This window comes from Colossoma macropomum, unplaced genomic scaffold, assembly GCF_904425465.1.
Source record: "Colossoma macropomum unplaced genomic scaffold, Colossoma_macropomum, whole genome shotgun sequence".
Taxonomy (NCBI): domain Eukaryota; kingdom Metazoa; phylum Chordata; class Actinopteri; order Characiformes; family Serrasalmidae; genus Colossoma; species Colossoma macropomum.
This window is the reverse complement of record NW_023494804.1, coordinates 25,008,797-25,032,327: the sequence shown is the minus strand read 5'-3', so window position 1 is coordinate 25,032,327 and position 23,531 is coordinate 25,008,797. Positions and strand designations below refer to the sequence as shown.

The following is a 23,531-nucleotide window of genomic DNA, read 5'->3' as shown; positions in this document are numbered from 1 at the left end:
AACATGCTAAAATATGGTGTCCGTGTGCTGCTCTGAGTTGCCTTGCAAGCCTGAAATAATAATTTAAAAGTCAAGGGTGTTGGATTGGTTTTCAGACCATGTCATATGTCTTTATGTATTAACGTCGCATGCAGAGACTCAAAAAGAAGGCCTGGCTCAATGTTTAGGTCTCAAATGCAAAAATAAAATTGCACTGATAAAGATATGACAGTAGTAGATAATTTACTTACATCGCCAAGAGACATGTTGCTCACCAATTTCTGACTGAATTCGCTTTGAACATGGATTCGTCTGCTCAGGGGAGGTGTCCGAAGTGTCATTACGAAATATTCTTCTGCGCGTTGCATGCAATTACACTCTTCTACCACAGAGGTCTTCACATCCCCACAACTTGCATAATGTAGCTTTAAATATAACAAACATGTAAACATAGTTATTGCACTATTTGTCTTAAATGGACTGTCTATTTTTATTTTATTTTATTTTAAGGTCCTGGTCCACTTAAACCTTTGTTCATTTGGTTACATGCTGTTTTACAGTGTTTACACACTCTTTTAGTTCCAGAAAATGTTTTATGGTATTACAGAATTAAAACGTTGTTTGAAAGTCTTAAATTTAATTCGTCGAAACCTGTAGATGCCCTGAAACATTCTCATTTGGATTTGCTTTTGGATTTTTTGTTCTCTATTAAAGGGGAGCTCGTCCTGATGGCTGTCTCTGAAGAACAGGAAGGGGGGAGAGAGGCTGATTCTCAGCAGCTTTAACCCCGCTGGTCTATGAGCCTGCGCTGGGAGCAGCTCCCTTCGCCTCTGCCTGCCCTGCTCAGTGCACTGACCTGCAGGCCCGGAGGCACAGTGTGGAGCACAGGACGGCGGGAGACACTCTGTAGGTGCTGTGGTGCGGCGAAGACGAGGCAGACAGTGCCTCCTCGTGCAGGGACGACATGTCGGAGAACGAGGACGCGGATCACCCGCGCTTCTTCGTGGGTGCTGATGACGGAGAGGGAGAGGAGCTACTGGACCCAGGGAGAGTGCTGGGCTATGACTGCCTCTATGAGAACGTGGAAGAGGAAGATGAGGACGCAGACGAGGAAGAGTATGACTCGGTAGGTTGAGGAGTTTCTGGAGCTGGTATATGCTATAAAGTCACTGTTGTAGCTAAACCGTATATCTTCAGAATAGTAGGTTAAGGACATATTAGCTTCAGGAGTTTTTTCCAACATTCTGTAATTTAAGTACTGTACTGTAACTTTCAGTAATGGTGGACTATTTCTGTTGGTCCATTCATTATAAAATGTAAAGATTCAGCTGGCATTTGCAAGTATACAGTAATTTTTGTGGTTCAAATATAAAGATGTGTTTGATTAGCGTTTACCTGTCTAGCTGTATTTGTCACGGAACTACATAAAGTCTGTGCCTAGAATTATAGAGCTGGTCTCTGATTTTACATTTTGTGGTCTTCGCAGAGTTCAGTTAATTTAAAATATTTCATTAAATAAAAATATACCATTAAATGATAGCAGTACTGTGCTTGAAGTGTGTTGACCAACCCTCTTGATTTATAACTATATCCAAAAACATTTGGCAAAGCCCAGTACATTACACCTGAGTGCAAAGATTTTTAACTGGCAGTATACGGTTGCCTCTTATGCTGACATAATGTGGCATAAAGAGCAGACACTGACAGTGGCTGGCCTCACAATCATGTTGCCAGCAGCTGAGCTTGAAGTGCTTGGCAAAATGCCTAGTGCTGTGTTTTCTCCACACTGCAGCCTCCAGAGAGACAGATAGTGGTGGGTATCTGTGCCATGGCCAAGAAGTCCAAGTCCAAGCCTATGAAGGAAATCCTGGAGCGCTTGTGTCTGTTTAAGTACATCACTGTGGTGACTTTCGAGGAAGAAGTCATCCTTAACGAGCCTGTGGAGAACTGGCCACTGTGTGACTGTCTAATTTCCTTCCACTCCAAAGGTGAGTGGCATGAAATCTTTTGTCATTTGCACACTTTTACAATTCATTCACACATTGCATGCATTAATGGGGTGACAGCCAGACAAAAACCATTACTGTTTAGGTCTATAGGGCTATCATGACTACTCAGTTAAACTTGATTACTGAAATTACTGCATGAAATCCCTTCAAGGTTTCCTAGTTCATCCATTTTTCCACTAAAGTATTTTATAATCTTTGAAAGGTGTGTGTGGTTTGTTGGTGTTCAGTTAATCCAGTTTTGTTTGAGATTGTTTTAAAATTCGGATTACTCGTCAGTTATTAAAATAACTGGTAAATTACCTGATTACTAATGTAATCGATAGTGACAGCCAAATTTTTATTATACAGTTTTATCGTTAATGTCACTTTGTGCATAGACAGGTGTGACTGTGACAAACTGTGACTAAAGTGATATCCACATATACGTCTGTGGGAAAGACATCAGTAAATAGGGTTGGAATAGGTAGAAAGCTTGCATTCAAGGACTGTGATGCCTATGCATTTATGCAGTACGTAGGGAAAAACAAGGAGTAGTTGTTTCTTTAGAAAGGGTTATTATAGTAGTGCTGCAGTTTATAAGCCTCCCATTACAAACACGAATTTGAGAGTTCAGGGGGGTAAAAACTGTAGGCACTGGTCTACAGAGATGTGGGGAAAAATGATCAGTCAAATGAGTCATTCTTCCCAAGCTTTTCCCCAAGTGTACAAGTGACTGTGTGCATACACTAAGAGAATGGTACAGGCCTGAATGCCTGACCCCTACAGTGAGGGAGTCTGATGAATCTATTATGTTAGAATTTGTATCAAAGCATATTTAAAGAAGCAATATGTAATATTGACCGCAAGCTTTTAAAATGGATACTGAAATCTAAATTCAAGTTCTTAAGTCAGCTTCTTATTCGCCAGCTTCTTGTTTGAATTTCCCCCTTCCACCTTAAATAGTGCAGCAGTTACCTTCTGGTCCCTCAGCCTAATTGCCAGCTTTTTTGTTTGAATTTTTCCATTCCACCAGCAGTGCCTCAGGTAGGTAACTTAGCTGCACACGGACCACAGAGTATGAATCTGAGTACTCGGATTTTAAAATGACAAAAACGCCCGTTCCTACTAGGAGCCAAGATAAAGTTAGCCAACCTTAACTAATTTAGCTGTAGCTCAGTGCTTACCTAAAGGAGAAAATTAGCGAACTTAGCATCTGTCTTAAAGTGCTTCTGGACTGTCTCCATCTTTCAAATGCTTTGCCGGTATTTACTCTTGATTTACTATGGTTCTGGTCATGGGACTTTTTAGAAGGATGCAGAGGCTTTTTATGTTGGGATCCAGCTTATTTGCTTGCTTCCATGGCTGCACTACGCTGTGTTTGCCTGCCAGTGTGTTTCATATCTGGCAACCCAGGATGTTGAAACAGTCCTGGAAAACGGGCAGTGGGCGGGATCACAGGCCACAACACAAGCAGACTTTCTGCTCCGGAACGGAAATTTCAGAGGAGAACGTACTGGCTGTTGCACTGTTGTTAGAGAAGCCAGTATTTCTACTTGACTTAGTACAGTAAATATATTACATATTGCTCCTTTAAGCATATTGGTGGTTAATGCTGGACCCACATGTTACTAAGAGATGTTATGTTGATTTTTCCTATAATTTGTCACCTATTTGTACCTCTACACACACATGGTCTTACACATGATTTAATGTGTATGTGTGTTTGTGCTTGTATAAACACCATATAACGTTAGAGTAAATGCAATGAACAATTTGACATTGTTGCTGTCATAACAGATCTCCGAAAAAAGTAGCTTTATACAAGAAGGTGAAAACATTCTTAACTTTCAATGTAATTTAATGTAATAAGATTTCATTCTGCATCATTTTGGACCATTTCTCTTGGTTTGTACATCATGATATTTTGACTTCAAAGTGACTTTGAATGTTAAGGGCAGCTAGCATTTTCATTATTATGTATTATGTAAAAAAACAAACAAACAAACAAAAAAAGGACAAAGTTTTGTTTCGACAGCAACAGTATGTAAAATCACTGCTGACTATTTTAGCATTATTTTTATTGTATTTTAATTTTATTTGTAATATTTATATAAACACACTGTCCAAAAACTGCTTCTTGAGTAAGTTCAATTTTCTCAGGTTCCTGAAACCTTTGCACTGTAATAAGCTGACAAATCTGCAGCAGTTACTTGATTTCAGCACTCTGTTGAATCCATGCCATGAAGAACTCAGATTCTGTTGAGATCAAATGGAGGGTCCTACCCAGTTATTAGAATAGTGTTCCTTATAAACTGGTCAGTGTATATGTATATACATATACATATTTGTTCTTTGATTTATTATTTTTTGCACAGCCTAATATCCGGGAGTTACTAAGCAAATGGTGATGCCTTTGTCATTGTACCAATGAATTCAGTCATAAGTGAGAGCAGAAAACAGGACAAGAGGAAATAGCTGGTGAAAGGTTGTTCAAACAAGACATGATACTTGCCCTGGTGGTTACATGTTTCTTAGTGCTGGGAAACCTTCAGAGCAAAAAGACTATGCAGAGTATTGCAGTTAGGTTAAAAAAGACTTTCAGATTTTTTTTTTCTTGCAGGTTAGTTGAAAGTGTGAATTAATTTTACATGTGAGGCTTAAATCTCTACATGTGAAAGAAGTGTCTCTAAATGTGAAGAAGTAAAGCAAGTGATACTCTGACTAGTGTTTATCTTAAACTAGGCCTTGTTTGTACTTCATGTAACTGTAGCTTTATAAGAGCTTTTTAAGAGGCAGTTTTACATGGACTGAAATAGGATAGTTATGTTCGAAGTTTATACTAATATAACAGGTTGCGTTTTTGTCTTTTATTACCTCTTTAAGGATTTCCATTGGATAAAGCTGTGGCATATGAGAAGCTTAGGAATCCATTTGTGATCAATGATCTGGATCTACAGTACTGCATTCAGGACAGGTGAGTTCTATCCCAGTGATGCAACACTAAGAACAGAAACTGTGCTAAGAACAATATGAGGCTTGACCATGTTACCTTTTGAGACAGTCGTAAGATTTGTTTAACAGTGGGAACATTTGGTATTGCTGTGGTATGTAACATGATTGTGATGGCAGCATTTACCTGTAATCCATTTAGCAGAGGCACATGACCACTACCAAGACTGCTGATGGCATGTTTATAAAAAAATACAACAGAAAGCAAAGTTTAATATGGTTTATATTTTGAAATTTTACACTTTCAGGCTTTGTTCTTGCTTTTCAAGATGAGAAAGTTTATTTTTTTAAGTTTTATTTGCTTGTACTTTACGTGTATTTTGTAAAGGGTATATATAACGTTTTTTTTCCCTCAGTTTTTTTTTATTTTTTTTATTTTTTTTTATTTTTTAAGAGTTTAATGTAGTATGTAAACATTGGTAAAGTTTCAGAACATGACATTTTAAAATGAATTGTTTTTGTGATGACGTTTAACCCATACACGTACGTATGTAAAGGTTTGGATATCTCTGGTCAAATTACATGTTTTGTACGCAAGTACACAACTGTAAATATGGTGGTTTTCTGCGGATTTCAGAGTACAATTTCTGTTTATTTACTGAATTATACATATTCTCTTTTTATGTTCGGTAATTTTAATTAATTTATTTATTTTTTTTTATATGTTGAATTTAGTAAATAAACAGTAGTTTTGCAATAAAATGTGTAGTGTGTTCCCTATACAAGATGTGTTATTTGTAGCGAAACATGTAATTTGACTCAAGCTTTTGCATACGATTGTACATCTTCTTATTTAGCCTACAGCAGATTAGCTCCACCCATCCGAGTTGAAGTTATGAATGTTTCAACCCAGACTGCTTTTTGAATGAGCCGTAGAACAAGACAGCCAACTGTTCATTAAAAAACAGTAAATTATGGTGCATAAACTCACATACATCACAAATGGATATATGCCATAAACGTACTTTGCAAATGATCATGCAAGACAAGTGTAGAATATGGCTCATAGTCATAACATATGTCTAGTGCTTGTATGTTTAAATTGTAGCTTAATTTCAGTTTAGTTTGAAGTGTACAGATTGTATGTTGATATACTTTGTTTTTCTGTAAAGTAAAACAACTTGATCCTAAACTCATACAAAAATACTGTTACATATTTGTCAACTTTTCTGTCTATTGATTGTCTCTCCGTTGGCAGGAGAGAGGTGTATCGGATCTTAAAAGCTGAGGGGATCCAGCTTCCACGCTATGCTGTTCTAAACAGAGACCCAGCAAGACCAGAGGGTTTGTACATGTTTGTCTATAATACAGTCTCAGGGGTTCAAAAAAGAGCCATTTGTGAGACTAGTACAGTGATGTTTCTCACAGAAAAATGATTTGATAACCATTGTATTTACATACTGTATATAGCAGGTGAGGACATGGAAAACGTGTTGAGTGTTTGACTTAAACAGACTGGCAGTGGAGGCCTTTCATAGAATATCACTGAGTTTGCCTTTTTGGTGGCACTCCTTCGTCCTCTCTCCTCTCTGTCAGTTCCAGCTTTGGTTTGATGTTTGTCTTTGCAAGTTGCTCTTTCTAAGTGTAAAATTGTTGGTGCCTGTTTTTCTTTTGATGACCTGACACACACTATACCACGTCAAAAAATTTCATGGCAGTCTGAAAAGACTCAGTACACTAATCAGAGAGAGTGAAATAGGAGGTCACTGTTTGGCTTGGTCCAAAAGACTGCCCCCCCCCCTCCACCCCCTGGGTTACAGCAGGCTCAAGTCTAAAGGTCCTGCCAGTCAGTCCTCCCTGTGTCCATGGTAACAGTGCTAGCGCCATGGCAACATCTGTCACATCATCAGGGAGAAAGAACTCTGTCTTTTGTTAGTTCTCTCACTCTCACTCAGTGTCTCTTAATCTATGTCTCTTCTCCCTCAGCTTTGCTTTTATTGCTCCTCTCTTGTGCTGATTGAGGGGAGGGGGAGGTTTCACTAATGAAGCAGTCGCTCTCGCTCCCTCTCTCTCGTGCTCTCTCTTTCTCTCTCTCTCGCTCTCTCTCTCACGCTCTCTCACGCTCTCTCTCTCTTTCGCTCTTTTTCTCTCTCTCTCTCTCTCTCTCTCTCTCTCTCTTTCGCTCTTTTTCTCTCTCTCTCTCTCTCTCTCTCTCTCTCTCTCTCTCTCTCTCTCTTTCTCTCTTTCTCTTTCTCTCTCTCTCTCTCTCACTCACTCACTCACTCACTCACTCCAACCCCACCTCCCCTCGCAGTTTTTATGCAGCCTGGTCTGCTATTCCTTTCTTCCGTGTGCAGGCTGATGGTGCTGAAACACTCCACTCACATCCGCTCATTCGAATTTAAATCCTTTTTGTAAAGATCTGTTATGTAAGAATATTGAATTAAGTGGAATATGAGGAAATGTTCCTGTAGCCCTGATGACAGTACTGTCAGCTGTTTCCTACATGATGTCTCAAAGCATTTTTCATTTGTGTTTTTCACAAGCACAAAAGAAGCAGTGAGAAAGTGCTGCTTCCCTTCTCTACAAGCTTCACAGACACTGTTAATATCAACCCAGAACAACCCTCCCATGGTTTCAAAATTAGTACTGGGTGTATTTAGTAAGCACCTGCCAGCTTGTATTTCTGCTGTTCTCTCGTGGGGGAGGGGGTGTTAAAGAAGTATTTCTCCAAAATTGCTAACCAAAATTGTGCAGTTTACCTAGTACTTCTGTAGTTGCACCAGTGTTATGTGATTATCTGAAGTAAAATAAAACGTATATTATGCATGTTAAAACTTTTACATTTCATTTAAGACTTCAGGTTATTTCAGATATAGATATTTGCATGCATTCCAGCACACAATTGTAAACCCACAGTGTTGTTTGTCAGTAAGTAAAAAATATGGAGAAAAATGCCATAAGTTTGTTCTCAATAAATTTATTTTCACTTAGAAAACCAACAAACCATGTCATCTGCCTGGGAGTATTTAAACTTTTGCATATGACTGTATGTGCATCTTGCACAGTCTGTTGTTGCCGTTCATTTGCATAATTTAGTTTGTCCCTTTCTAGCTTTTATTTGTTGCTTGAAACATGAACATTTCTGGGAGACCTTTTAGAAAGTGGCCTGGTCCTGTGACAGGGCAGTAAGGACTGATTGAATGGAGTTGTAGGCCTTGCTGTAACTGAAGAGCCAGAATGTCTAGCAGCACTTTGTTCAAGCTGTCAGCTCTGTGCTGTTACTATTAATAGACTATCCCTGAGACCAGAGCGAAGGGCATTTAGCTGATATTTCTGCTGTCAACAAGAATTGACAACTATTCTTTGGCCCTATAAAATTGGCTCAGATGCCTGACCTGATTGCATCTGGGGTTGTCTTGCTACCCGACTTTTGACTTTGATATCGGTACCAAGTGTCGTCTCACAATGCTCACTCACTCACACTTCCGCTTATCCTCCTGGGTTGCGGGGATTGCCTGAGCCTATTCCAGCATTCATGGGAAACACCCTGGACAGGTCGCCAGTATATCACAGAGCAGACACAGGCGTACACATTCTCTCTCTCTCTCTCTCACACACACATACACACACACACACACACACACACACACACACACACACACACACACACACACACACCTACCTCTTGCAATGCTCTACAATTTTTCCAATAAAGAGGTGTTCAAATGGTAAATAAAGCTAAGTATGACACTGAATGACGTCATTTTGGATAGCAACTGCAACGATTAAGTTCCTCTGGCTTAAGAAGATTAGTCTTGTTTTCTCTGTTGCACAGATAATGATAGACATTGCATTGAAGTAAGAGAACAATAAGAAGCTGTCTGTGTCCTCAGCCACCTTAAGACATCACTCTGTGCTAATTTATTATTGATCTCTAGAACAGACAGCAGTCTTAAAATTGCTTTAGTCAAAAGTATGTAGGTCCAAATTATTATAGAAAGTGCTGACAAGTAGAGCTGTAAGAAAGCAAAACTGTCTCTGAAAAGTAGTAATAAATAAAATAATGGTGCAGCTTTTCATATGTGTATTTCTGTCAACATACAACATATAGATTATTTTCCGTTGGTGTTTTTATGTGATTGGTTGTAGAATGTAACTTGGTTGAAGGAGAGGACCATGTGGAGGTGAACGGAGAAATTTTCCAGAAGCCTTTTGTGGAGAAGCCAGTGAGTGCCGAGGACCACAACGTCTATATCTACTACCCCACCTCTGCAGGAGGAGGCAGCCAGAGACTCTTCCGCAAGGTTAGAACACTTGGATGCTCTAAAACACACTTGTGCACAAACAACTATTATCTGCTTTTCATGACATAAAGAGATCAATTTTCTATTAACTCACCTAATACCTTTGTATTGAAACAAACTTTACTTTTTTCTCTTCCGTCCACAGGCTTATTTATAATAAATATAATGGTCTCTGCCCTCACTTAGTCAATGGCTAATTCTGTCTAAGTATTGTGTCTGTCTTCATTACAGATTGGCAGCAGAAGTAGTGTTTATTCTCCTGAGAGTAGTGTCCGGAAAACAGGCTCGTACATATATGAGGAGTTTATGCCTACAGATGGGACAGACGTGAAGGTATTAGAGTCTATATTTGTTAGTCTTTGTGATTGTGTCAGGAGTGTTCAGGGCTGGGTGCTGAACTAAGCTGACAAAGCTGAAAAGATTGTCAGTATTCACAGTGTGTCTGGAATCAAGTTACACTGATTTGTAGCAGTCGGCACAACACAATAGCCCTGGAGTCATGTAATATGCCCTTGACTGCCTTGTCAAGCATGGCCAATTTTCTGACTGTACACCTGTAAGCATCCACACACTTGGGTTTGTTTTATAAGCTGTCTGGACATGGGTTCATACATATATATTAACCAAAAAGAAATGTTTTTGCATTTTTTTTAGCTAGTAGTGAGCTGTATTTCTAAAAATTAATCTCATGGTGTAACAGTAACAGTTTTGATATTTCATGGTGTAATGTGTTTAAATGTACATATTTTTTTCAATGTAAATCGTTTTAGATGCTTAAGTAAACCTATTTTTTAGGTTAATAGTGACATATTGTTCCAATTTTTTTATTAGAACTATATTAACAAGTAAATTGTAATATTTTTATTGTACAAAATAGAAAAAACAGAACTGAACAATATGTAGATAAACATATGCGTAAGCATGCCCTGAAGTAATTTCTCTCATATTTGGTTCCAAGATGCTCGTGCTTACATCTACATCCGTCAGCCACTGCTGGAATTTGGTAAATATTATGCTGTCAGTAGCAGCTGACAAGCTTTAGAGCCTGGGCTTGTTGTGAGAGCCAAGTTCCTCTAACATGGTGTTGTCTGATGTAGCTGACCGAGAAAGGCGGCACTGCAGGCAGTACAAGAGTTTTGCTTTTTGTGGTTTTATGTACCAAAAGCAGTCATAATTAATTTTATATGACCATTTTCTAACCTCTATATATGAATTAGATTTAAACTAGTTGTTTTAGTTACTGTGCCTTTAAGACTGATATGTTTAAATGGCCTTCGCTCTGCATTGTGCTTCTTTCAAAAAAAAAAAAAATCATGCTGAAGCACTCCTAATAACTTCAGCATGAACACATAGCTACATGTAAATGTGTTGGTTTTTGTGACGTGACAACGGTGAATAAAAACAGGATATTTTTGCAGTTTAATTTCCTTGTATGGACTGGGGAGTGAATGGTATGTTTTGAAACTTAAATGATGTTTACATTCTACATGTTACATTTTTAAAATAAAAACTCTTTTATTAAACAAAAGTCAGGAAAAGTAGTTTTTCCATTATATAGGCCCTTTTGGAATTCCTGTCGGTGTACTGTATGAACTGTACTTTACTGTACAGTGCACACTACTGCTTTTAACTTTAAAAATGGAGGCTTTGTAGAAAGTACTTTACTAAGTCAGGACCATTTTGTTGATCCTGACATTGTAGGTTAGCCTTATTTTTGCCTGGTATTTGCACACATACACTCTTATTCACTTCCACACTCTGAAACATTTCTCCCTTATTCATTGTGTCTTTATGCTTCCAGGTGTACACAGTGGGCCCAGACTATGCCCATGCAGAGGCCCGCAAGTCTCCTGCTTTGGATGGAAAGGTAGAGCGAGACAGTGAAGGAAAAGAGGTTCGCTACCCTGTTATCCTCAATGCCAGAGAAAAGCTAATAGCCTGGAAAGTCTGCCTGGCCTTTAAGGTAAATGCAGGGTGGAAAACTGACCGCACTGACCTCAGAGCAGTTGAGCCCATTATAAAAATGTTTAAACCCATTATTGAGTCATTATCGAGTTGAGCTTGATCAAAGCGTGCACTTAGCAGTGCGTGGACACTGGATAATTCATGGCCCTGTGGGATTACTCTGTGTCAGTGTTTATCACAGAACAGCTGTGTCACCGCAGTAACTGACTGTAGTGCTATGAAAACTAACCGTAGTGCTATGAAAACTATCTTTGCTCTCTTTGGCCTCTTTTCCACTGTCGGGCCAAATGGTTTTCAGGGCCATACTGTGCTGGTCCGGACTCATGAGACCCCGTGTGTTGTACCGCTAAATCAGAACCAGGAAATAAGAGTGAGTGGCTAACAGGCTAATAGCTATGCACACAGTCCACCACAAAACACGTTAGATTCCGTCTGTCTTTCCAACTCCAGGAGCATCAATCAGTCTGTGCTGCAGTGCATTTCACCTGTAGCTGGCTAACTACACTAGCATTAGCACCGTACTGTGGTGGGAGGCACCGTACACTCACGTTAGATTAGCCTAGCAGACTACAGCTTAAAGCACTACAGACCAGGTCTGTCAGCTTTCTGTCATTCCAGCGTGATCAGTTGACTTTGCTCTCGCTGTTACAAGTTTTATCATTTAGACTTGTGATAGCAGAGCACCGGTTAGTTCTGGGGTGTTTGGAAAACATTAGCTTAGGAGGCTCCAAACACCAAAGAAGAGGTTTCATTTTGGCTTTCTGTTCCTCTAACTTCAGCCACTTCGCTTCCTCAGATTTGAGTCATTATTATCTAAATCTTTGTCAGTAAAGCTTTTATTAATCAGAATTGAACCTGTTCTGTGGCGAGCAGAGCTAGCAGCATGCTAGCTAAGCTAATGCTAACCAGCTACTCTCTCCTTGTTATCAGTGCCATTTAATATTTAGTAATTGGTGTTAGATTGAAGCTTTGACATTTATTGAGTGGTGGATTTAAAATTGTGCAATGCTTTCATTTATTTGGCGTCCATTTAAACTATCAACATAAATGTAGAACCAATCAGCAAATGGGCGAATCCCACTGAATCCCACTTTATATTGTGCCTGGAGGTGTTGCACTGTGACATGGAGACAGGCATATTGCAAATGACCGCAGTAAAGCTCTCTATTGCAACCATCACTACACACTGTAAAATATAGATCTTATTTCTAAGGTTTTTACTTTCAATGACAAGACCTTGACTTGTTGCCCTCATGGGTAAGTGTTACTTAAACAGTGTAAACAGTGAAGTACTCACTGTGTTGTTATTCTACTTACTTCGACTTGTTATGTCTACCTTATTTACTGACAGCAAACAGTGTGTGGGTTTGACCTGCTTCGTGCCAACGGCCAGTCATATGTCTGTGATGTGAACGGCTTCAGCTTTGTGAAGAACTCCATGAAGTACTATGATGACTGTGCAAAAATACTAGGGTAAGTAAAAAAAAAATTAGGTTGTAGGAGTGCATGTAATAGCTTGGAAATTCTTTTTTTCCTTCCATTTCCAGCCAGCTGTAGCTGATTCCCAGAAGTAGTAGGGCTCTCCCCAGTAACTTGACAGCAGCACCTCAGTGGGGGATGTTTTATTCACATATCCATGTAATCATGTAGGTGCTTAACTGGATAATACCTCACAAAGTTCAGGGGAAAGAAGGCTCTGCTTTGCTTCTCTCACTGTGTGAATGTGGCCAAATGCCCCATAGGAAGTTATAATTATGTTTCAATTAAATCATCGCCTACAAAAGCTGCTTTTTAAGCTGTCTAGTCTCAAAAATCTGTGGGGGGTTTATACTGTTTTTATTGGATTTCTGCCTTCCACTATATTAACATGGGACTTTGTACTACAAAGGCTTTTATTATTTGTAACTTGCATGACACAATTGACCCTGGATTGCGAATTTAATCCTAGGCCCATTTTAAACAAAGAATTAATACAGATTTCTATTCAGATATGTGTTTTGATCACATAGTGTGAATCTCAAAATGCTCTCTTGACCTGCAACAACCATTTAATTCCAGACATTACATTAACCTTAAGTGTCATTTTAGTCAGGGTTTGATCATTTCTTGGGTCAAGTTTGTAGTTTGCCTGTGAAGTCCCAATTTCTGGAGCCCACTACAATCAGCCTGCCCAAAGGACAACTGGATTATGTTATACAATGTTAATCTCAGAAACGTTACCTCGTTTTACCTGCACAGGATTATTCGGTGATGATATATGAATACCAGGGTTTGTAATGTTCCTTTTTATTTTTTCCTCAGGAATATTGTCATGAGAGAACTTGCTCCGCAGTTCCAGATTCCATGGTCCATCCCTTTGGAGGCAGAGGATATTCCCATAGTTCCCACCACTTCAGGGACAATGTGTGTTCTTTTTTTAATAGCATGCTGCAAGGCACTTTATTATTGCAGTAATAGAAACATTTGAAAACCATTGCTATAGGAATGCAGTGATCAAGAGTATTTCAAAGGCAGTAACAGCATGTTTACCATTCTGCCTAACTTTCTAAGGTCTTATTTTGATTGGAACTTTTTCCATTTGGAGTATTTCAGAAGCATTCGTTACCCTCGCCTTACTACTCTATTTGAAATTTGTTAGGATGGAGCTGCGGTGTGTGATTGCTGTGATTCGACATGGAGATCGAACCCCCAAGCAAAAAATGAAAATGGAGGTCCGACATCAAAGGTGCTGAATTTACTCGTCGTAGTCTGTGCTGGATCACCATGTTTAGTTTGTGTTGCTAGTGGCAGTCCTATTGTGTAGCCTGTCTTTGATGGAGCTGTTATCATCATTGCCATTTACCTTTACACCGGGGCTCAGCTAGTGGACATTGCTGTGTTAGAATTGCATTTTTTGTTATGGAGTGGAATGGGGATGCTTATCCTCCTGTTCATTGTCTCTTTTAGATTTTTCGATCTTTTCGAAAAATACGAAGGGTACAAAAGTGGAAAGATAAAACTGAAAAAGCCAAAGCAACTTCAGGTAAAGAAATCAGAGCTTCAGGGTTTGTTATCAAATGGGCATGTGTTTACCTTTATTATCTGGTGCAAACTTTGAATATTGTTTTATTTTGTTTTCATCTCAACAGGAAGTTTTAGACATTGCTAGACAACTTTTGGTTGAACTTGGGCAGAATAATGATACAGAAATTGAAGAAAGCAAAGCCAAACTTGAACAACTGAAAACCGTCCTAGAGATGTAAGTGGAGCTCTGTTTAAGATTTGTATGGCTGTCAAACTATTATATTTTAGGTAATACTCACATTTTTCTGCATCTTGTTGCAGGTATGGCCATTTTTCAGGTATTAATCGAAAGGTGCAACTAACATATCTACCCCATGGTTGCCCAAAAACGTCAAGTGAAGAGGAAGGTAAGAGCTTTCTTACGCCTTGCGGACCTTTTGAATCTGGCACTTCTGTGTACAACGATACTGTGACTAATGTTAGTTTGTGTCTGTAGTCCATTTGGTTGTAATTACATGCAGTTCTAGTTGTAGTTAAAGAGTGACTTTGTGTATGCTTTCAGACATGCGGAGGGATGACCCGTCCCTATTGCTGGTGCTGAAGTGGGGTGGGGAGCTTACTCCGGCAGGCAGGGTTCAGGCGGAGGAGCTGGGTCGAGCGTTTCGGTGCATGTACCCAGGAGGACAAGGTACAGCCACAACAGCAGCTGCACTACCAGGGATTTTTAGGCTGCAGTTGCATGTTTGTCAAAGAGCGTAAGGTCTGTCTAAGCAGTAGGCCTGGTCCCAGTGCTTCATTCACAGCTCACCAAACAAGTGGTCTTGAGCCAGGGGAATTTGCCTGGCAATTTGCAGACATCCTGTTGATTGTTCCGTGAGCACTGACAAAAGACATGTTAACACACAGCCTGAAAAAACATTGGTTCTGCAGTGACCCGCTGTGGCTGCATTATGTATTAAAATGAATCACTTTTGGCTGTGATTATTGTGTTGGTCCTGCTGCTTTAAATAGAGCGCTCAAAAATAGTCTTGGGCCACCTCTAATTATTTAATCTTTGTATTTAATTTAATGTGAAAATTTAGTTTTATCATATTCAAAAGTACCTCCTTTCAGCTATATTTAACTTTATGCCCAGATTCATCCAAAAGAAGAGATGTGCAACAGAATACAAAACTCATACTAAATACTGACCTGCATAAAGGAAGGAGATACTGATGGTTGTCCTACTAATGTTTTGAGTACCTGAGTTACTTCAGTTTTGAGTACCATGATCATTTGGAGTTTCTCTTTTACCAAGCTTTTACCTGAATAAAATATTTAAAAAGTGGAAGTGTATAAATATCAGGACTTATAAGCTGGTTAGGTTAGATAAAGGTAATATTGTTACTCAGTTTTTGCCGATGCTCAAGGATCAGGTTTCAGTATCGAAAGGGCAAAAGTGATATTCGTACATCTCTGTTCTGCACAGATAGGGCCAAGTTATTTGCAGATTTTAGAGCTGGAACCACTTAACATTTTCTTATACTTCTTAAGCTTGTTGCTTGCTCAAAGGATTCTCTCTGCCTCAAATAATATTGTCAAAATGTGTCTATTGCAGGCGACTATGCAGGCTTTCCTGGGTGTGGCTTGTTGCGTCTGCACAGTACGTATCGTCACGACTTGAAGATTTATGCTTCTGACGAGGGCAGAGTTCAGATGACTGCAGCTGCCTTTGCCAAGGTGCAATTCCCTAGTGATCTGTGCTTCTTGTACAGACTTTTAAAAGATGTTACAAGTTACTATCACTCTTCACATGCATCTGGGTGTCTCAGGCCAGTTAAAATGAGCTTTTCAGAGTATCTTTTTTATGTGGAATTAAACGTTAAGAATGTACAGTACTAAGCTATTTGCGCACATGCATTATTGTGCTGTATGTACAAAAATGTGTTTGACTCCCTCGTGCAAAATGTGGATGGATCATGCAAAAAAAATGGGTGGAGATATTGAAATTGTGGTTCATTTACATAGTCCATTTCAAGTTTAAACAACTAGTGGTAGCATGTTTTGCATGGATTTTGTCTACCTCCTATAGCCAGATGTAAATTAGCAGCAGTGTCTAAAAGATGTGTCACTGGGAGATTTATTTAACAGTGGCAGCAGTTACAGCGGCAAGACAGAGGGACAGTCCTCCTATTTGCCAACACAATAATGCTCTCTCCACTGGCTGGCCCAGATGAAAGTATATAAGAAGTTGCAACTCAAAATGTGACTTGTGGCCACAGTGTGCGCTTGCAGTTTGTATTATTCTCATTCTAGAGCTGATTTACATTTTACTTTTGTCTCAAGCTTGTTAACGACTCCACTCTTTTACTGCTCTTTTAAAGCTATGCTTCACAAGCATAGTCCCATTAGTATGTGGTCCTGTGCACACTTTGAGTGATAAGTTACAGCCTTAGTAAACAGAACATTAATTTAAGGGGCATTATGAGTGCATATTGTACCTGCATTTAGGCATATTTTGTGCTTAGCTTTTTCATGTACATGTGTATGTGTTGTTATTGTATCTGTAGGGTCTGTTGGCGCTGGAGGGTGAGCTGACCCCCATCTTGGTGCAGATGGTCAAGAGTGCCAACATGAATGGTCTGCTGGACAGTGACAGCGACTCTCTCAACAGCTGCCAGCAGAGGGTCAAAGCTAGGCTCCATGAGATCCTGCAAAAAGACAGAGACTTTGCATCTGAGGATTACGAAAAGGTCGGTGAACATTTTGGAACTAGCTTTTAAGAGATGTCTTTGAAAAGAATTTGATTTGTGAAGATGTTTGGTATTGAAGGAAGAAGTTTCAAGGTTTATCCTTCCAAAGCCACAGCTTTGAACACAGTTTTTGGGTCCAGAATAAATTGCTTATTTAAAAATTTTGAAGAGATTTCATTTTATCCTTTTCATTTGGTTACACATCACGTCAAGCAGGGAAAATTAATTAACTGGAAAAATTATTTCAAGCATACCCTTAAAAATATGCTTTCAAAACCGCTCCGTGTTAATTTTTTCAGAGGAGAGAATAGATTCTTTCTTTTCATAAACCACAGATTGCTGTTTTCATTCCTATGTGTATTACTGTTTGTTGATAGCTGGCTCCCACAACGAGTACATCCCTGGTGAAGTCCATGCAGATGATCAAGAACCCAGTGAAGACGTGTGATAAGGTGTATTCCCTCATCCAGAACTTAACCCTACAGATTAGGCAGAGGATGGAGGACCCCAAATCAGCAGGTATGGGGCCTAAACAACTGTTCCTCCCATTAAAAAAATAACGATCATTGTGCATTCCTGGTCCATGTTGTGCTAAAGTGTTTGCTTTCTCAGACATTCAGCTGTACCACAGTGAGACTCTGGAGTTAATGCTGCGCCGCTGGTCCAAACTGGAGAAAGACTTTAAGATGAAGAATGGCCGCTACAACATCAGTAAGATCCCAGACATCTACGACTGCATCAAATACGACGTTCAGCACAACAGCTCGCTCAAGCTCGACAACACCATGGAGATCTATCGCCTCTCGAAGGCTCTGGCCGACATAGTCATTCCACAAGTGAGCTAATTTTTCTCTGTTAGTTAACCTAGTCTTCTCAGTAAACCATTGTATAGTAGAAGCTGATATCTGGACTAGCTCTTTTGAAGGGGCTTCAAACTACAAAATTAAATCTCTAGTAAGTACATCTCTAGTATATACTGCAGCACTATTGCAAGTTATTAATTTTTCCTGACAGGAATATGGTATTTCACAAGCTGAGAAGCTAGACATTGCCAAAGGCTACTGCACACCTCTCATCCGCAAGATCCGTTCTGACCTCCAGAGGACACAAGACGATGACACTGTCAACAAGCTTCACCCAGTGTAAGCCGCTACCAGAGGCCTGTTTTGTCCTCCATATGACTCTGAATTATCCTGTTGAGTTTGTAAGGAGTATTGTAGGAATGTTCTCTTTACAATACAAAAACACAAACATTTAAAGTTTGAAAATCAAAATCGTTTATTGATCTGATTTATTGGTTGGTTGATGCATGATTTTAAGTCAAGTAGAAGGTAATTTAAGTCACTTTATGTCATGTCTGTGTGTGCTCTGTGCAGGTACTCTAGAGGAGTCATGTCTCCTGAGCGTCATGTGCGTACCAGGCTCTACTTTACCAGTGAGAGTCACGTGCACTCTCTCCTCTCAATTCTACGCTATGGAGCCCTCTGTGATGTAGGCCATCTTATACTTTCCTTCTTAAATCCTCCAAAGAAATAAATTTTTCATGTCATTATTCTGGACAAATAATTATTTAAAAAACAAAATGTTAGACATTTTTAAATTTGAGACATAATGTCATTACATATCAAAATTTACTTCTTAGTTTTACTTTTTGCTTAGTAGTCTAAAGCCTTGGTTATACTACACGACTTAAAATCTTAACACGTTACGAAATGACTGAGTGTCTTAAATTTCAACTGATTATTGCCATTTATTTTTTAGTGACTGAAATATTGTTGATTACACACTAAATGACAGGATCATGTACTACTTAGCTTGTAATCTAGCATTTTCACATTAATGGGACATGTAGATAGTTAAGTCACTGCTAGATTAAGTCCGGAGTTGGCTTGAAAAAATCAGATCTTTTATGTACTCCAAATGGTCTGAATCTTGATGAAGAGGCAAAAAAAATCTGAATCTGTGCGCCTCACGTGCTACTCAGTTTTCTCTGCCAACCAGCGACTGCGATAACCTCAAAATCTAAGGACTAGAGCCAACCAGAACAGACTGAGAACAGGGGCTAAAATTAGGGTAAAAATCATGTAGTGTAACCACGGCATAATATGATGAATTATGGCAGTTGTTAGTTTTTAATTGGTTGTTTTAATAATTTTCCAGGAGACCAAAGATGAGCAGTGGAAAAGGGCCATGGACTACCTCAAAGTTGTCAGTGAGCTGAACTACATGACTCAGATTGTAATCATGCTTTATGAGGACCCTAACAAGGTAACAGTTCATGAGGCAAATGGCTCTTGTAGGTTTATCTTGATGGTTTAGTTAGTGGTGCATGTGACCTAACGGTGGCTGTGTGGATTTAGGACCCCTCGTCAGAGGAGCGTTTTCATGTGGAGCTGCATTTCAGCCCAGGAGCGAAAGGCTGTGAGGAAGACAAAAACCTGCCATCAGGATTTGGCTACAGACCAGCGTCCAGAGAGGTTAGACATCTGTCTGTTTGTCTGTCTGTGTCTCATTATATATTTATATATTTGTTGATCCACACAATGATCTGTAGATTTCCGGATTAAGAATATAGGGCTTCATTCACCAATGCCTTCCCAAGTTTGTTCTTAAATTTGTTATTGAGAAAGATCCTAAGAAGTTCATGACGTTCTTAAACAGCAGAATTGTTCTTACCTTTTGAGCTCTTGAGTATGTGTAGATTCTGTCCTTACCTAAGAACAAATCCCAAGTAAGAAAACATTGGTGAATGTCAGAAACTTCGTGATAACTGCTTAAATGGTTTTTAATTTTTTCTAATTTATGTACTGACTACATGAATTCAGTGATCTGTGAGCAGTTGTGCTTCCTGCTGTCATAAAAACTACTTCAGTACTAAACTGATAATGGGGGGAAAAAATAAAGTTAAGTGTCTGTATGTGAAGAGATCTTGCATCACTTTGTTTTTTTTTTTTAAGAACGAAGGCTCTAAGAAAAAGTCGCAGAATGACAGTGATGAGGAGTCCAGTGGTTTGAAGCGGGACGAGCCAGACCGAGCCCTCGTAATGTTCCGGCCGATGGTTTCTGACCCCATCTACATTCACAGGAAATCCCCTCTTCCACGCTCCAAAAAGATCGGCTCTGTAGAAGTAAGTGGCATCTGGCTCAGTTTTGATGTCAGTTATCTTGTTTTAATGCAGGGACAGGATAAAATGTTCTTGTTCTTTATACTGCGACTGTACAGTTTTATCTGACTTTTGTAGAAAAATGTCTTTTTCCCTGAAATTTTGCTTTGGAATTTTCCACACAAAAATTGTCAACAGTAGTGAATTTAGCAGTGATTTGCCTACAGTCATCACAAAATATTAACAAGTTGCATGTAACAAAGTGCCCAATACATTGTTTATTTGTTTATTGAAGAAATTGCATGTCATAGAGCATTTCTGTAAAAAGCATGTTATTGGATAGAAAACTTTGATGTATTGATAGTTTTACTTAAATGTCTAGGCATGTGAGCTGCTTTAAGTGCTTCAAATACTATATATTTTATTTGCTGTATTTCATAGTTTGTCATTGTCAACTGTATACATGCAGATATGGTAATTCTGCTGCTATAAACATGTTAAAGTAGTGTGGAGAAGGCTAGCAATGACTTGCAGTTTTACAGTGTTATGTCATATACATTGCACTAATTTTGCAATGCTGTGATAATTTCCTTTCTAAAAAGGGTTTCTTTGAGCTTTTTTCACAATTTTAGCTGTCTGAACTGGTGTCATTTTGTTTGCCTTTTTCTGTACGACTGACTTGTTGGTTGTATTTTCTTTTTTTGATCTTGTGCAAAGTTGATAAATTTACACCACAGTTATACACTAAATAGTTGTTTGACCACATCCAAGCCTGCATGCCCAGAAGCAAAGAAACAACAATTTACACTGAACATTTTTTTTTTCTTTTGTTTTGACAGTGAGCTGTTTTTTTTATGGCTAGAATAATATAAAAATCGTAATCATTTTAATTGTATAAGCTATTATTTAAAGCAGAATAGCATAGCGAGTACAACACATCCATTTATTATTAATAAACATTCCTTTTATCTTAAATATATTGAATGATAGAGTTCACAGTATGTGTTCATGTAGTAATTTCATTGAGTTTTAATTCTAGTATTTGCTCAGGCTTACATTTTAAATTCAGGGTTTAACTCATTTTTTCAGTGATGGTTCTGTGTTTCTGTCTGGGCTGTGAATTAACTTCCAGTTTAAGAGATTATAGTAATCAATGAGGGACTAGCATGGCTCATAAAGTTTGCTACCGATGAAAAATGTTGTCACTGAGTGTTAGTGGAAAAGGCAAATACGTGTTCTTTGAAATCTCACAATTTTTTTCACCAAAATGCATTTTATTTATTGTTTTATTTATTTTTGTTGTCTTCTTTAGTCCCCATTGCAGACAGACTTTATCAAGACCTCTGCTGGAAAAGTATGACCACAAATACGTTTTGTGTCCTCCTTAAACAAAGGGGCTACCTTGTGAATGTTGATGGGACACGTAGCCGGACTGTTGTTAATGTTGCATGACTGTGCTGTTTCTGCCCCCTCTCTCACTTCCAGGAAGAAAGCCCCCTGAGTGTGTCTAGCCCTGAGTCAATTGGTACCTGGATACATTACACCTGTGGTGTTGGTACTGGGCGTCGAAGACGCAGATCAGGGGACCAAATAACTTCCTCCCCTGTCTCCCCCAAATCACTGGCTTTCACATCCAGTATTTTTGGCTCATGGCAACAGGTTTTTACAAATTTAATTCATTCTTCACAACCGCTAACTCCTTGTTCATGCGCACCCAAGAAACTTGACGGCAGTCAGCAAGGACACCTAATCAGCAGATCAATCAAAAGAGAGTACTTTTTTGTTTTTGTTTGATTTTTTTTTGTTGTTTTTTCATTCCATGTAAAGAGGAATTCAAGAGAAATGGTTGGTTTGTGTCATTTGACAACCTACCTTTAAGACTCAGTCAGTGTCATGAGCTCTTGTAGTGTCAACTAACAGCAGAGGATTTTGGGTCAAGTTGCATGTTTATCATTTTGTAACATGTTTTTCCCTCCTAATTCCTTGTTGTGTGGTGTATTACTGTGAAAACTGACTTGTTTAGTCTTACTACTAGTTTAATCCTGAGTTTATATAGCATGTCTGCAGATCTCAGCCACAGATCATTCTCTTTACACAGTTGAAAGTTTAAGTTTAGATGTCTGTGGTTCTTTAGTTAAATGTATTGTCATAATTCTTAAAACAAGTCTCATGTTTTCATGGACCACATGCTGTTATGTATTGCTTTTGAATTCCTTTTTTGAGGTATGTCTGTTCTTTTGTGAAATGGTCTGCGTTTGCCATGTTTTGCTGTAATGTGTTTTCCATCAGCACCTTTTCTTTACAGTGCCTTTAATGTGACATCACAAAACTTTGCCAAAATAATCCAGCCTGTAACTTTCACTTTCTTTAGGGATTGGAGCTTGGGTTTAAATCGCTTCAGCACTATCTACATTTGGCCTCTGCCCTTTTGCTTTCTGCTAAAGCAACTAAATTAACAACCAAATCTGTTGAGGCACTGTGAAAGAAGAGGAGTATTGTGTTTTGTGATTACCTACTGTACTGCCTCATTTTGCCATTTTTATCTTGGTAGCTCTTTTCATTCATCTGCTGACTCATTAGCTGTCCTTTGCAACCTGCTTCATTTTAAGTGTCCAATAACAGTTTTACCTTCTTCTGGGTTGCAGTAGGACTGGTGGCATTGGTTTCTCGATCTTTGTCTTGGGTGGATGTTTGTCCCTCCAGTTGCCTGGCACTTGCCTCTTCCAGAGCTGAAGTCCATCTTTGCTTTGGCACTCTTTAAATGCTCATTGGTCACTGTCCTCCACCAGGAGAAATGTAGCTAGATCCTCCTACATTTCTTATCCTTATATTCCAACAGTTTAAGTGGAACTTAAAAATAAGGATTTTTTTTTTCACCCAACACTTGTGTGACTAAGGTAATACCTCAGACTTGGGCCTGAATGACTGTGTCCCATTAATGATATTGGTGTGGTGTGGGTTTTTCATATAAACGTTGATTGTGATGATTAGAATTAAGTGTTCTTGTGCTTTAAATCAGTTTGCCAAGAAATCATAAAATGTTTTGTGTATAATCTTAAAGGTTTGTTTAAAGTCATATTTACTTGTATTAGTTAAAGCTTAAAAGGACCTTCTAAATGTTGATATATATGATGTAACCTACACTTAGGTATAGGTAGGATTATCTGTAACTGTAATATGGCAGCAATGGTGTTGCCAACTTAATTCTTCTGTGGCTTCTGAATAGTTTATAAGATAAGCTTTTGGGCACTTATAGCTGTAGTATTGTTAGTGTTATTAGACTTGGCAATATTGCTGTTTTCTGCTCAGAGATTACTCTGGGCCTCAGGTAAGCAACTCAGGTATGGTAGTTGCAGGGGTGGGTTCATAGGACTACATTGTGTCTCGTTTCCGCCATCCCACCTCCAGCTCTCACCCTTCCAGTCCCTAGGATTCTTTACTGGATTCCACATGGTCTCTTCCCTACCCTATCAAATCAGAGGATCCAGCCATTCCAAAGTTTGT

At 38.9% G+C, this 23,531-nt stretch overlaps 1 protein-coding gene across 8 annotated transcripts in view; it reads left to right on the top strand.

The window, feature by feature from the left end:
• ppip5k2 (diphosphoinositol pentakisphosphate kinase 2) overlaps window positions 1-23,531 on the top strand; it is a 38,862-nt gene that overhangs the window by 4,070 nt on the left and 11,261 nt on the right. For 5 of the 8 annotated variants that reach the window (XM_036595606.1, XM_036595613.1, XM_036595609.1 and 2 more), the window contains exons 2-25: window positions 694-1,105; window positions 1,772-1,967; window positions 4,851-4,941; window positions 6,175-6,260; window positions 9,069-9,223; window positions 9,455-9,556; window positions 11,025-11,186; window positions 12,540-12,661; window positions 13,490-13,591; window positions 13,827-13,913; window positions 14,135-14,210; window positions 14,317-14,426; window positions 14,513-14,598; window positions 14,754-14,879; window positions 15,789-15,910; window positions 16,741-16,923; window positions 17,301-17,442; window positions 17,536-17,759; window positions 17,938-18,065; window positions 18,300-18,414; window positions 19,084-19,191; window positions 19,284-19,400; window positions 19,881-20,051; window positions 21,513-21,686. In XM_036595606.1, the coding sequence (XP_036451499.1) occupies window positions 944-1,105; window positions 1,772-1,967; window positions 4,851-4,941; window positions 6,175-6,260; window positions 9,069-9,223; window positions 9,455-9,556; window positions 11,025-11,186; window positions 12,540-12,661; window positions 13,490-13,591; window positions 13,827-13,913; window positions 14,135-14,210; window positions 14,317-14,426; window positions 14,513-14,598; window positions 14,754-14,879; window positions 15,789-15,910; window positions 16,741-16,923; window positions 17,301-17,442; window positions 17,536-17,759; window positions 17,938-18,065; window positions 18,300-18,414; window positions 19,084-19,191; window positions 19,284-19,400; window positions 19,881-20,051; window positions 21,513-21,686 (3,147 nt within the window). In that variant the 5' untranslated portion in view covers window positions 694-943. The remainder of the gene's footprint in view (window positions 1-693; window positions 1,106-1,771; window positions 1,968-4,850; window positions 4,942-6,174; window positions 6,261-9,068; window positions 9,224-9,454; window positions 9,557-11,024; window positions 11,187-12,539; window positions 12,662-13,489; window positions 13,592-13,826; window positions 13,914-14,134; window positions 14,211-14,316; window positions 14,427-14,512; window positions 14,599-14,753; window positions 14,880-15,788; window positions 15,911-16,740; window positions 16,924-17,300; window positions 17,443-17,535; window positions 17,760-17,937; window positions 18,066-18,299; window positions 18,415-19,083; window positions 19,192-19,283; window positions 19,401-19,880; window positions 20,052-21,512; window positions 21,687-23,531) is intronic. The other 3 variants (XM_036595612.1, XM_036595611.1, XM_036595610.1) reach the window with 1 other exon arrangement.